Here is a 12,055-nt window from a genome sequence, read left to right on the forward strand (position 1 = left end):
CAGGTACACTCAGGTACACACAGGTACACACACAGGTACACTCAGGTACACACAGGTACACACACAGGTACACACACAGGTACACACAGGTACACACACAGGTACACACACAGGTACACACAGGTACACACACAGGTACACACAGGTACACACAGGTACACACAGGTACACACACTGGTACACACACAGGTACACTCAGGTACACACAGGTACACTCAGGTACACACAGTTACACACAGGTACACTCAGGTACACCTGTCGCCTCACAGATGGTTTCGTGGAGCTCACCTGTGACCTGTGTTTGGGAACAGGCTGCAGCAGGCTCAGGAGGAGCAGCGCTGCGTCCAGGTGGAGAAGGTGAAGGTGGAGGAGGAGCTGAGGATCGAGATCGACTCGGCCAAACAGGAAGCTCAGCGGCTCAGAGAGCTCAGAGAGGGAACGGAGAACGAGAGGAGCCGACAGAAATACGCCGAGGAGGAGCTGGAGCAGGTAAGACGATGACGGGTCACACACCTGCAGCCGCAGAGAGAGGACTGTATGTCAGAACCATGTGTGTGCTGCAGGTACGGATGGCGTTGAAGAAGGCGGAGCGGGAGCTGGAGTCGCGGGCTCACTGGGCGCCGCCGGAGGCTCTGCAGAAGTGGCTGCAGCTGACGCACGAGGTCGAAGTTCAGTACTACAACATCAAGAAACAGAGCGCTGAGAGGCAGCTGCTGCAGGCCAGGGAGGGGGTGAGGACAACACACACACTCAGTGCAAGGGTGTAGGTCTCCGAGGTGGGGGCATGGAGAAGTCAAAAATATATATATATATATGTATATATACATATATACATATATATATATATATATATATATGTATATATATATATATATATATATATATGCATATATATATATATATATATATATATATATGTATATATAGAATAGTCCCCATCAATATATGTGCATGTTTTGGGGGGAACATTGAAGATATTGCATGTTTGTAGTTTTACTGCCTTATCTTTGATGTTGACTAAGATTAAATCAGTTTTTAACCTAAAACGCTGCAGAGGTTCTGTGGTGCTGTTTCAGCCCCGAGTGCTGTCTGCAGGTCTTTAGAGGGCGGGGCAGGTTGTGTGTAACCTGAGACGCAAAACAAAAGGAAGATTCCCCACACCAGCTAACAAGCTAACGTTACACTTCTGAGCTAATGTTTAAATAACAAGCTAACGCTAAGCTAACAGTAAGCATAGCGACTGGCTGCTGATCAGTGAGATCTCTGTAATGAACCATGAAATTGAAGGAGACTGAGATAGTGACAGAAAGTTACATCCCCGACTAATGATGACGACGATGATGATGACGACGATGATGATGATGATGATGACGATGTTTCAGGCGGAGAAGATCAAGAAGAAGAGGAGTTCTCTGTTCGGGACGTTTCATGTGGCTCACAGCTCCTCACTGGACGACGTCGACCATAAGATCCTGTCGGCCAAGTGAGTGACCTTTGACCCAGAACACATCAGCATACAAAGACACACAGTACATAGACCACTAGAACCTTCTGGAGGACTTCAGGGACGTCTCAATCTCCAAATAACCCTAGAAAACTCTTAGGGTTCCTAGAGAACCTTATAAAGTTCCTCTAGAACCACCTCACTGATCACTACAACCTCCTAAAGGACCACTAGAACCATCGTGATGAGTACTAAAACCTCCTAAAACCATCTGTAGAGCCTCTTCCATGACTACTTCAACGTTCTAAACAACCCCAAAACAACCTAAAGATAATCTAGAACCTCCCCACCGGCCACTAAACCTCCAAAACTACATGTAGAACCTTCTCAATGACCATTAGAAACTCCAAAAGAACCATAGAAACTCCTGGAAAACCTCTAGAACCTCTTAACATCCATAGAACCTCCCCACCGGCCACTAAAACCTCCTGAGCGATTCTGAGAACCTCCTCAATAACCTCTAGAACCTTGTAAAGGAACCCTTCTGTAAATAATGCACTGACATGGTGAATGAAATGAAAGTGAAACCTGGTACGTGTCCCCCCCCCCCAGACAGGCCCTGGCCGAGGTGACGGCGGCCCTGCGGGAGAAGCTCCACCGCTGGCAGCATATCGAGTCTCTAACAGGGTTCTGTTTGGTCAATAACCCGGGTCTGGGAGCGCTGGCTGCCGCCCTCAACCTGGACCCGTCCTTCCTGGGCCTGCGACCTGCGACCCCTCAGCACCTCCTCCTCTCTGATGACCTGGACGACATGGACGAGGACATCCTGTCTCCTGGGACGCTGCAGTGTGAGTCTTAGTTTACGTCTCATGACACCAGTAGGTGTGTGTTGGTGTCACAGTCTGAATCCTCTGAGCTCCGCTGTGTCTGGAAACTATGGCAACACATCAGTCACATGCTCCTTCACCATCAACACACACTGTAGGTTATCAGACTCAGTCACACACACACACACACACACACACACACACACACACCGTCCTGCTGCCACAAACACTCACTATCACCATCAAACACACTCTCTCCTGGTTTCTTCAGTCTCATTTAGGATCCGGTTGGTGGTCTGCAGAACACCTGGATTCGTTAAGCTCCAACACTAACGAATCTCTCACTGGACCTTTTATATAAAAACCTGCAGGTGACGTCAGCAGCTTCTCATTGGTTGTTTCCTCTGGTTAACCTGATGACATCATCTGTGGTCGATAATTAAACTTAATTAATTTGAAACTTGAGTTATTGGTTAACAAGCTTTCTCGAAGCCAAAGATTGTTTGTAAGTGAAGACGCATCACTCTGTGACATCTCTCTGTGACCTCCAGTGACCTGTGTTTCTGTAGTTCAGCGGATCATCAGATCAATATCTGGAGCTCGTTAAGATCAGAGTTCTGGATCAAGTGATTTGTGAAGAATCAGGTGTAAAAGTCACAACAATCAATATCAATTAATAATCAATATCTTCTGCTGCTCAGCTCATGTTCAGGTTGTCAATATTAACTGGATTTGTTAATCTTGATGTGGAGTCACCAGCTGATCACAGATCTGAAGTCAACCTTTATTTAAAACTTTAGTTTGTGACAAATGATGAAAGTTAAATTGAATCAGATTCATTAAAGGATCAGATCAGATGTTGCTGCCATGACAACAGTGAGCAGCTGTTTATTAAACTGAAGGTGGATCTTTGTACCTGTCAGGTGTTTTTAAAGATTCGAGAGGAACCAATGAGCTTAGAGCTGAGATTCACAGACAGGAAGTGATGACATGTACATGTACCTGAGCAGTAATTCCACACAGCAAAGAAAACATCCAGAAGTCTGAAGAATGTGTGTGTGTGTGTGTGTGTGTGTGTGTGTGTGTGTGTGTGTGTGTGTGTGTGTGTTCATGGTGATGCAGGAACATGAAATGAAAGACTTTAATCACCTGACATGTTCCTCTCAGTCCATGTTCTTGTTTGAAATTTAAAACAACATAAAAACAGCCTCACCTGACCTCGTCTTCTCTCAGCTCACCTGTGGGCCGCTCACTGTCTCCGCCCCCTCCTCTGATTGGTCCTCTTTTCTTGGCATCTCTCTTAATTGGCTCCCTCCAGACGCAGCGTGGCAGATGGACCGGCGAGTGAGCGACCTCTGGCCCCTGAGTGGCATCGCAGACACCCAGTCACCATGGAAACACTCCGGTTGGCCCCTGCCTCATTCATCCTCCCACCTCTCTCTGATTGGTCCATACCTCTGTGCGATTGATCAGTAGCAGTAACTGACCAATCAGAAAAAACAACATCCAGATATTTTTCTTTGTAATTGATTAATTCCTCATTAACACATAAAGTACCTGAGGAACGTAAAAGGGTTAATGTAACGAAATAAGATAATGAAATAAAAAAGTTCTAAAGTTTATTTAGAATAATGTCTGTAAATGTAAAAATATTTATATTAAATCAGGTCAAATATGGAAACAAATGTATTATTATTATTATTTTTATATGGTATGTACAATTTTAATATAAGACATAATTTATTATGTGACAATTGTGTTTCACGTATTTATTAATTTTCCTCACTGATATATAAAACCTGCGAACAGGAAACACGTCAGTGTCACAGAAAACATTTTTTAATGAAGCTGCAGATTAAACAAAGATTTTATTGAAGTTCTTTGAGAAGTTAAACGTAAAAATCTGAGGCCTTAAATTTGACCCAACAATCCCCCAAAAGTCCCGGAGAAATCTGTCTGTTGCCATGGAAACGAAGGTTCACCTGCTGTACAGAGGTATGAACCAATCACAGGAGTTGTCACATGATCAGATGAACATCTCTGTCTGTGAACATGACGCAGGTGTCCATGTGAACGCCTCCTCTCCCTCCTCCTCCTCCTCCTCCTCCACCTTCTTCCCTCCGTGTGCTCAGATCAGACAGAGGTGTCCAGATGTTTTGCAGAGGAGGTCACTCTCCTCCTCCTGTGTTCAGCTGCTGTTTCCTCACTAACACTCACTCACCGGTCTGCAGCCGCTCACAGAGTTAATGTTGTGTCGCTTCACGCAGCTGAAACACCACAGACAGTCTTACTGGACAACAACGCTTCATTAGCTAGAACTCACTGTGTATCTCACATTTACAGGTGAGACACTGAATTTTCAGTTTGGTGGATTCTGGAATCAAGTTCGTTAGAAAAACCCTCCTCGTTTTGCATCACCTGAAATGATTCGATGTCAGGCAGGAAGATTTTTAGATCTTACAGTTTGAATTTAAGATTTCCTTCACTGTCATTTGAATATTGATAATTCAACATCTTATCAAGACTTTTGCACCTTTGTTCACACAAAGTGAAATAATGTAAAGCTCCTCCAGTGTAAAGGTCTGTGTCCATGTGCAGTGTGATTATAGATCAGCTCTAGCTTCTATATTAATACTGTGAAAGTATCAAAGCCTCAGTCCACAGAGAAATGCACACAGCCTGTATTCAGAAACTGAGCCTTAAAACCAGCCGTCAGGACTTCTGGAACTTTGTGATGTCACAACAAAGCAGTCACCAAGCCCCGCCCACCTGGACCCACCATCCAAACCTTGCAGGATTTGGTTTCTCTGAGTGAAATCTGCTTTATTCTTATTGGATCACTCAGAAAACAGTCAGCCAATCAGAAGAGAGGCTCAGAGCCTCCTCTCTTCTGATTGGCTCACCGACCTGTTTTTACTAGAGCTGCAGAGAGAAGCCTGAGAGAGGAGATGTAAAACTACACTGAGATGGTTTTTATATCTTCTGATGGATCCACACTTCAAATAAAAGACAGAAGAAGAAAATATTGAAATGGATGCTGGACTCAGAGAGGACAGTGTGGTTTGGAAGCGTTGACAAAGATCACAAAGGAAAAAAATGAATCAGATTCCAAAACAAACCTCTGAAAAGTCTTTGTCTCTGTGCAGACTGAAGCTGAAATCAAACATTTGCACTTTCCTCCTGACGTCATGCCGCTCTGTCAATCTGTTTTCCTTTGCACCTGTAACATCTCAGTTTTCACTGTTTTCCTCTGTTATGAGTCGAACTTCCTGTTTCTGGCTTTCAAAATAAAACTACTACAACTAATTCCAGTCTAACTCCTGCGTTCCCCTCTGTCCTGCAGCCCAGAGTCTGATGCCCCTGCGACAGAGAATGGGAGACCCCGCTATGACGTTCAGCTCACAGAGGTTGGTTGAAGGGCGGGACTTACCTCACCCGGAAGGGCATGGTTTGTTCACATCGTCCCGCCCTCCCAGTGGCCACGCCCGGCAGAGTCGCAGCCGCTCCATTGGCCAGCTGGAGTTCCTCCCCGTGCCCTCCCCCTCTCTCTCTTCCTCCCTGTCTCACCCCTCGATCGGCCCCACCTCCCCTCCTCAGCCTTCTGTCCTGTCGTTCTGTCCTCCTCCCACCAGCTCCTCCTCCTCCTCTTCCTCCTACGCCGAGGGCTCCGCTCACATCTCTGCTCTGCTCTTTCGATCTTCTTATTTCCACTCTCTGGAGGCGGCGTCCAGCCTCCCGCCTGCAGGGGGAGCTGTGGCGAGCAGGAAGCAGCGCTGTCGCTCCGGCAGCTTCGGGTATCTCCCTCCACACGACTGTTTTCCAAAGATACTGATGAACTAACGACAGAAACAAATCATGAAATATTCGCTTTGAGCTTAACTTGTGTGCAAGAACTATTTACGAACTCACGTCTAATTCATCACTGATTATTTTGAGAACTCAGGGGTTGTGTTTTATTTTGAAAACTCAGGGGTTGTGTTTTATTTTGAAAACTCTGGGGTTGTGTTTTATTTTGAAAACTCAGGGGTTGTGTTGTAGTCTTGACAGACAGAAACTGAAACCTTTGGAAACGATGATGTCACACCCATGGTCTCTCCTGATTGGCTGTCATCAGCCTCGACAGATGTAGAGTTTTCTTATTTTTTATCTTTTCATAAACACATTTCTGAGAAAACATAAGAAAACGTTCCTGCGTGTCATGTCGCCTCCGACCCTCTCACTCCTCTCACTAACTTTCTAACTTTGCTTCATTTGTTCGTCCTTCATGTTGAACCTTTTCCCCTCCCTCACTGGGCTTTGTTGTCCAATCATATGAATGTTTTTATTGTTTGTAAACATTTTCATTTAGTGGTAAAAAAGTATTTGTATCTATGGATATGTTAATAGAGCTGGATATCTCAGTGACCAACCACAGTGCAGCAGCTGAAAACTCATTGTAGTCAAACAAGCTCCTCATAAAGAGCAGAGGTGAAACTGGAGTTTTGATGTTCACAAAAGTAAAAAGACAAATTGTTGCTCTTTGTTTGTGACTTCGTTGCTTTGAGGCACGAGAGATGGTCGGCTGAGTTAGTCGGCGTACAGCTATTGGTTGGATCGAGGGCGTTCATCTTCTCCAGAGGATGAACTTTGTCCGATTCTTGATGATCAGCCTCAGCTGTACCTTTTTGTTCAGTGCTAATTGGCAAAGATTAGCATGCTAACAAGCTAAGCTAAGAGGGTGAACATTATACCTGCTAAAATTTATTATTTTTAAAATCAGTCATTTAGAGCTAGTTTACTGATGTTAGCATTGATGCTAGTTTATAGATGTTAGCATTGATGCTAGTTTAATGATGTTAGCATTGATGCTAGTTTACTGATGTTAGCATTGATGCTAGTTTACTTTTGTTAGCATTGATGCTAGTTTACTGATGTTAGCATTGATGGTAGTTTACTTTTGTTAGCATTGATGCTAGTTTAATGATGTTAGCATTGATGCTAGTTTACTTTTGTTAGCATTGATGCTAGTTTACTGATGTTAGCATTGATGCTAGTTTACTTTTGTTAGCATTGATGCTAGTTTACTTTTGTTAGCAATGATGTTAGTTTACTGATGTTAGCATTGATGCTAGTTTATAGATGTTAGCATTGATGCTAGTTTACTTTTGTTAGCATTGATGCTAGTTTACTTTTGTTAGCAATGATGTTAGTTTAATGATGTTAGCATTGATGCTAGTTTAATGATGTTAGCATTGATGCTAGTTTAATGATGTTAGCATTGATTCTAGTTTACTGATGTTAGCATTGATGCTAGTTTAATTTTGTTAGCATTTATGCTGATCCATAGAAAGTCCAGTTCAGATAAATTCTGTTATTTTTCAGTTCTGAGATTACGTGTTAGCAGCTTTACGTTTCGCTGACGTCACTCTCTTCTCCTTTGTCAGGGACATTATGAACCACTCAGACTCTGACTCCTCCCTGCCTCTCTCTCCCGGCGAATCCCGAAGCCTGTACAGCTCCAAGCCCTTCCCCCTGTCATCCAGGCTCCACCCCCTGCAGGGTCAGGCCTCGGGGCTCGCAGGAGGAGGAGGAGGAGGCCTGGAGAAGTGCTCCAGCCTTGGGGAGCTGAGGGGCAACCCCGCGGCTGTCCTCGCCTCCTCCTGCTCCACCCGCTCCCTCTGTATCACGTCCGACGCCACTGACAGCCCGCTCGTCTTCTCGTCCTCCGCCTCGTCCGGCTCGCTGGGCGGCGGCCGGGGGCCCGGCCTCCAGCTCCCGGCCAGGAGGAGCCCCATGGAGGAGAATGGAAGTGAGGAGAGCGAGTCGTCCGGCAGCCGCAGGAGAAACGCCTTCAATAAGATCTTTAAGAAGAAGCAGGGACGTCACTGAACCTGAACATCTCACCTGCTGTAACTGACTCATGATGAGACTTTCATCTTCATCATGATGAAGAACCTGTCGCTCAGAGAAAAGACCCGTTTTTAACGCTTCATCTACTTTCATCTTATTTTATGTTTGATCTTTTCTCTCCATGAACTGAACAGTGGGCACAGAGATGAGTCCACGAAGAAGAACAGGAAGAAAGAAGAAGAAAGATTTAGACTTTTTTTTAAGGATTTTTTTCGTTTCACGTTCACCTGCTGGATTCAGCTTCACTTCGTTTGTCTATTTTCTCTATTTTCATGCCAGAAATCAGTTTCTTTAGTTTCCTTGACTCCGTGTCCATTAGAGAAATAACTGGGGCTGTATCCAGTCTGTCACAGGTTTGATTCCTGCAGCGCCAGGTTCTGATCTGAGTTTATCAGTGAGTGTAAGGACAGTGACGGAGGTTAATGAAGGTGAGCTTCTTCATAACTCTGGTGACTGCTCTTGTGAGCATACTAGCAATGCTAGCCCCTGCAGTTTGTTTACAGCCCTCCCCACACTGTTTCCTGTTTCCTCCTCACCACAACACGGCGGGTTTCACCTGCAGCAGAAGGTCACTTCACTAGTTTCTCCACTGGGGGGCAGATTAGAGTCTGATCATCCTAAAACATCAACAACAGTCTGGAGCTGTGTGATGACCTGAGCTAACAGTTCATGTACCACGAACAGAAACCAGTAACAAACTGGGACCAGACTGACCTGAACAGACGACGGTCAGACTGAATGCATTGTTAAAGCAGGGGATTATGGGAAACTGAGGACCAAATGGTACAGCAGGACAGAATCAGGCTGCAGGTCTCTGAGGACGAGCGTCGGACACACGAGGCTCGTCTTGTTTCATTGTTTATTCAGAGTGGATTTTATTATCTGAGTGTAAGTAGATGAAGGGCTCTGTTTCTATGACGGTGCGTCACCACAGCTGACATCACGTTGATCAAATATCCGCTCAGAGTCATGATGAGTCCATTAATCATTAAATCACTTTCACCAGAAAATTAATGACTAAATATTTTAATAATCAATTTATTGTTTCAATCGTTTTCCGGTACCTCTTATAAAGGATTTATGGATGTTTATAACTAGTTTATTCATCAGCTTGTTTGCACTTTATAAATCTGCATCTGCTGCTGCAAATCTTTGTGAACTGTTGACTCTGCTGTGCTCAGGGAGTTTTCATAGACAAAACAATTAATTGATGAAGCAAGAAAATAATCAGAAGTTTAATCGATAATGAAAATAGTCGATAGTTGCAGCCCTCATTTAATTTAAAGTTCTTGTACAGTTACATCTGACAACATTTGAACATATTGGTCAGTCAGATATTACATATAAATATATATATATATATATATTAGTATTAGTGTGAGGATGGAGAAGTTGATGCTCCACCTCCACATCCTGAAGATGAAGCTCCGCCCCCCCGTCATGAAAACAGAGCCTGAGGTCGTTCTGTTATTTTCACTGTTTGATTTTCACCTGTGAGATTTTAAAGAGAAAGTGATCCATTGGCCAACGTGTGTGTGTTGTGTCTGAGGCAGGAAGTGAAGTTTAACTTTATTTACTCTGAACAAAGATGGCTGTCACAGTTTGTTTACTTAAAGAGAACAGCTGTCAGTGAGAGGACTTCATTACCCAGAAATCCTCTCACATGGTGCCAATAAACTAAACAGAGAGTCCACACACGTCGGACAGAAAAGAATGTTCTGTTGCTACTTGCAGGAACTTTATTCAATATTTGTCTTTATTTATAATGTAAAACCAGCAATAAACAAATAAACAAACCACTGATGATGTGTCTCTTCTTCTCTGTGTGAACATCTGTTCAGAATTTACTAACATCTGTATGAAGCAGCTGCTGTTCTCTGGTTCTCAGCAGGCTTAAGTTTAGATATTTTTATTTAAAAGAGCTACATGTAAGTTTTCTATTGCTAAATAGCTAACGTTAGCATTAACAGCTGTTTACTTACCAGTGTAGAAAAAACATCAGCATCAAACTTCATTCCTTTACTCACCAACATCTGTGTGCAGAGGTGGAAACAAACGCCAATGTTAACTCTATCACGTCTTTCCTCTTACTGAAGTTAAATTAACATTTGATTGAATAAATTTACTTTCTTGGTCTTGGACTAATAATCCAAGGTGATGGTCTCTCTGTCTTCATGCCATCCCCTCCCCAATGGAGTGCCCCAAGGATCAGTACTGGGACCCTTCCTCTTTGCAACATACACCACCTCCCAGGGTCTCACTTGGCTTCTCATATCACCGCTACGCAGATGACCCCCAACTACACCTGTGGTTCCCTCCAGACGACCCAACTAAACCTCTCTAAGACTGAACTCTTAGTCATCCAGCCATTCAGTTTCTTCATAATGATATCAATATCAAACTCACCTCTTCATCTCTGACCCAAACCAAGGTCACGAGAAGATTGGTGTCATGTTTGATGACCAGCTCTTCTTCTCTGACCGTGTTGCATCATCTCAACATCAGAAACATCAGGTCTGACCTGACTCAGTCCTCCTCCCAGCTCTTGGTCCAGACCCTCGTTATCTCTCACTTGGATTACTGTTTCATGACCTCATGCGAGTTCTTGAATGATGTTATTCACCCTCTTTAATTAAATTGGTAATACACAACTTTTCAACCACTGACGAACTCTTGCTTTAATAAACGAGCTCTTGAAATATTTAACTTCATGGTCTTAGGTGAATTTCCACTTTCCAAAATGTTCTCGAATTAATGGTCTAAATTTAATAACCCATGCTCTTAAGTTGGGGCTCTCAATTAGTTTATTATCTCTTGAAATACTTCTGTAATTGCCTGCATGGTGAGATCAGATCACTAAGTCAATGACAAAGATGTATTCTCAAACTAACTAGTCTCGAATGATGACTCAGAACAAACCTGAGAGCTGCTGCAGTCCTGAGTGTCAGAGCTGCAGGTAAAAGAGAAAACTGCTGCCTGTGTTGAACTGTTGGTGGTCTAATGAACACGAACCCTCACTATGACCCAGATCACCTGCTGCCATCAGAACAAACATTATTCATAAGAGGCGGGGCAGTGCACCACAGGTATGAATCCAAAATTCAAATGCAGGAAGTCCGATCAATGTCAATATTAAAATTAATCAAACCTCCTCTTCAGCCAGAACTCAGCCTGTCACTGTTGACTCTGACAATATTTACTATAGGCGGTGCATTCACTGACTTGTCAGCTACTCAGGAAATCAGCCAGAAAAAGTTAAAGGCTGAACCAGCAGGTGGCAGCAGAGAGCAGCTGGGAAACAGCGGCCGGAAGAGAAGCAACATGAAGAACTTCATTCTGGTTTGTCAAGGGTCAGATTCAGCTGCTTGACTCATTATACGACCGTTCTGACTAAAGATGTTTTAGTTCTTAGTATTTCATTGATTTAATGTGACACCTCGTGACATTTGTTCTACAAAGACATTTTTTCCAACATCAAGTTACAGCAAGTCCTCAGACACGTCCCCGGGGCGACTCGATGGGCGAGTAGCGAGGGCGTCTACCACACAGACGAGACCTCGCTTTGACTCCCGGCGTCAGACGTCACCCCTCTTCCTTCTGTCCCCACGTGTCCCGTCACTTTCAAGAATCCGGGTGGAGACTCAGGACTGGCTGTGTACAATCTCTGCTGCCACCTGTGAACTGCTAGAAACTAATTTCACTTGTTCTTTCAAATCATATTTCCCATAATCAATATTAATATATGAATTTATTTGACCTGAAATATTGTAATTAAGGCAAATTGTTATAATTTAGAATCAGATGTAGTTATTTAAGTTGTATCCTGGAATCTGTTGACAGGAAAAGCAGAAACCTGGTGTGTCTGTTTGTTTACAGAAATCATCCATTCATCCAT

General features: G+C 43.8%; 1 protein-coding gene and 1 long non-coding RNA gene across 3 annotated transcripts in view; both read left to right on the plus strand.

The window, feature by feature from the left end:
- The window catches only part of LOC147818845 (uncharacterized), a 1,270-nt gene extending 968 nt beyond the window's left edge, over nt 1-302 (plus strand). For both annotated transcript variants that reach the window (XR_015437547.1, XR_015437548.1), the window contains exons 2-3: nt 4-189; nt 220-302. This is a non-coding gene — a long non-coding RNA (uncharacterized LOC147818845). The remainder of the gene's footprint in view (nt 1-3; nt 190-219) is intronic.
- The window catches only part of LOC111658508 (stromal interaction molecule 1-like), a 19,842-nt gene extending 9,879 nt beyond the window's left edge, over nt 1-9,963 (plus strand). Inside the window, exons 8-14 of the mRNA XM_087175317.1 lie at nt 312-489; nt 564-731; nt 1,383-1,483; nt 2,057-2,292; nt 3,590-3,676; nt 5,615-5,678; nt 7,695-9,963. Of these exons, the coding sequence (XP_087031443.1) occupies nt 312-489; nt 564-731; nt 1,383-1,483; nt 2,057-2,292; nt 3,590-3,676; nt 5,615-5,678; nt 7,695-8,139 (1,279 nt within the window). The 3' untranslated portion in view covers nt 8,140-9,963. The remainder of the gene's footprint in view (nt 1-311; nt 490-563; nt 732-1,382; nt 1,484-2,056; nt 2,293-3,589; nt 3,677-5,614; nt 5,679-7,694) is intronic.
- Nucleotides 9,964-12,055: the final 2,092 nt, after the last annotated feature.

Source organism: Seriola lalandi, unplaced genomic scaffold (assembly GCF_002814215.2).
Source record: "Seriola lalandi dorsalis isolate HSWRI2012SDOR001 ecotype SW California unplaced genomic scaffold, Sedor1 jcf7180002054447, whole genome shotgun sequence".
Lineage (NCBI taxonomy): Eukaryota > Metazoa > Chordata > Actinopteri > Carangiformes > Carangidae > Seriola > Seriola lalandi.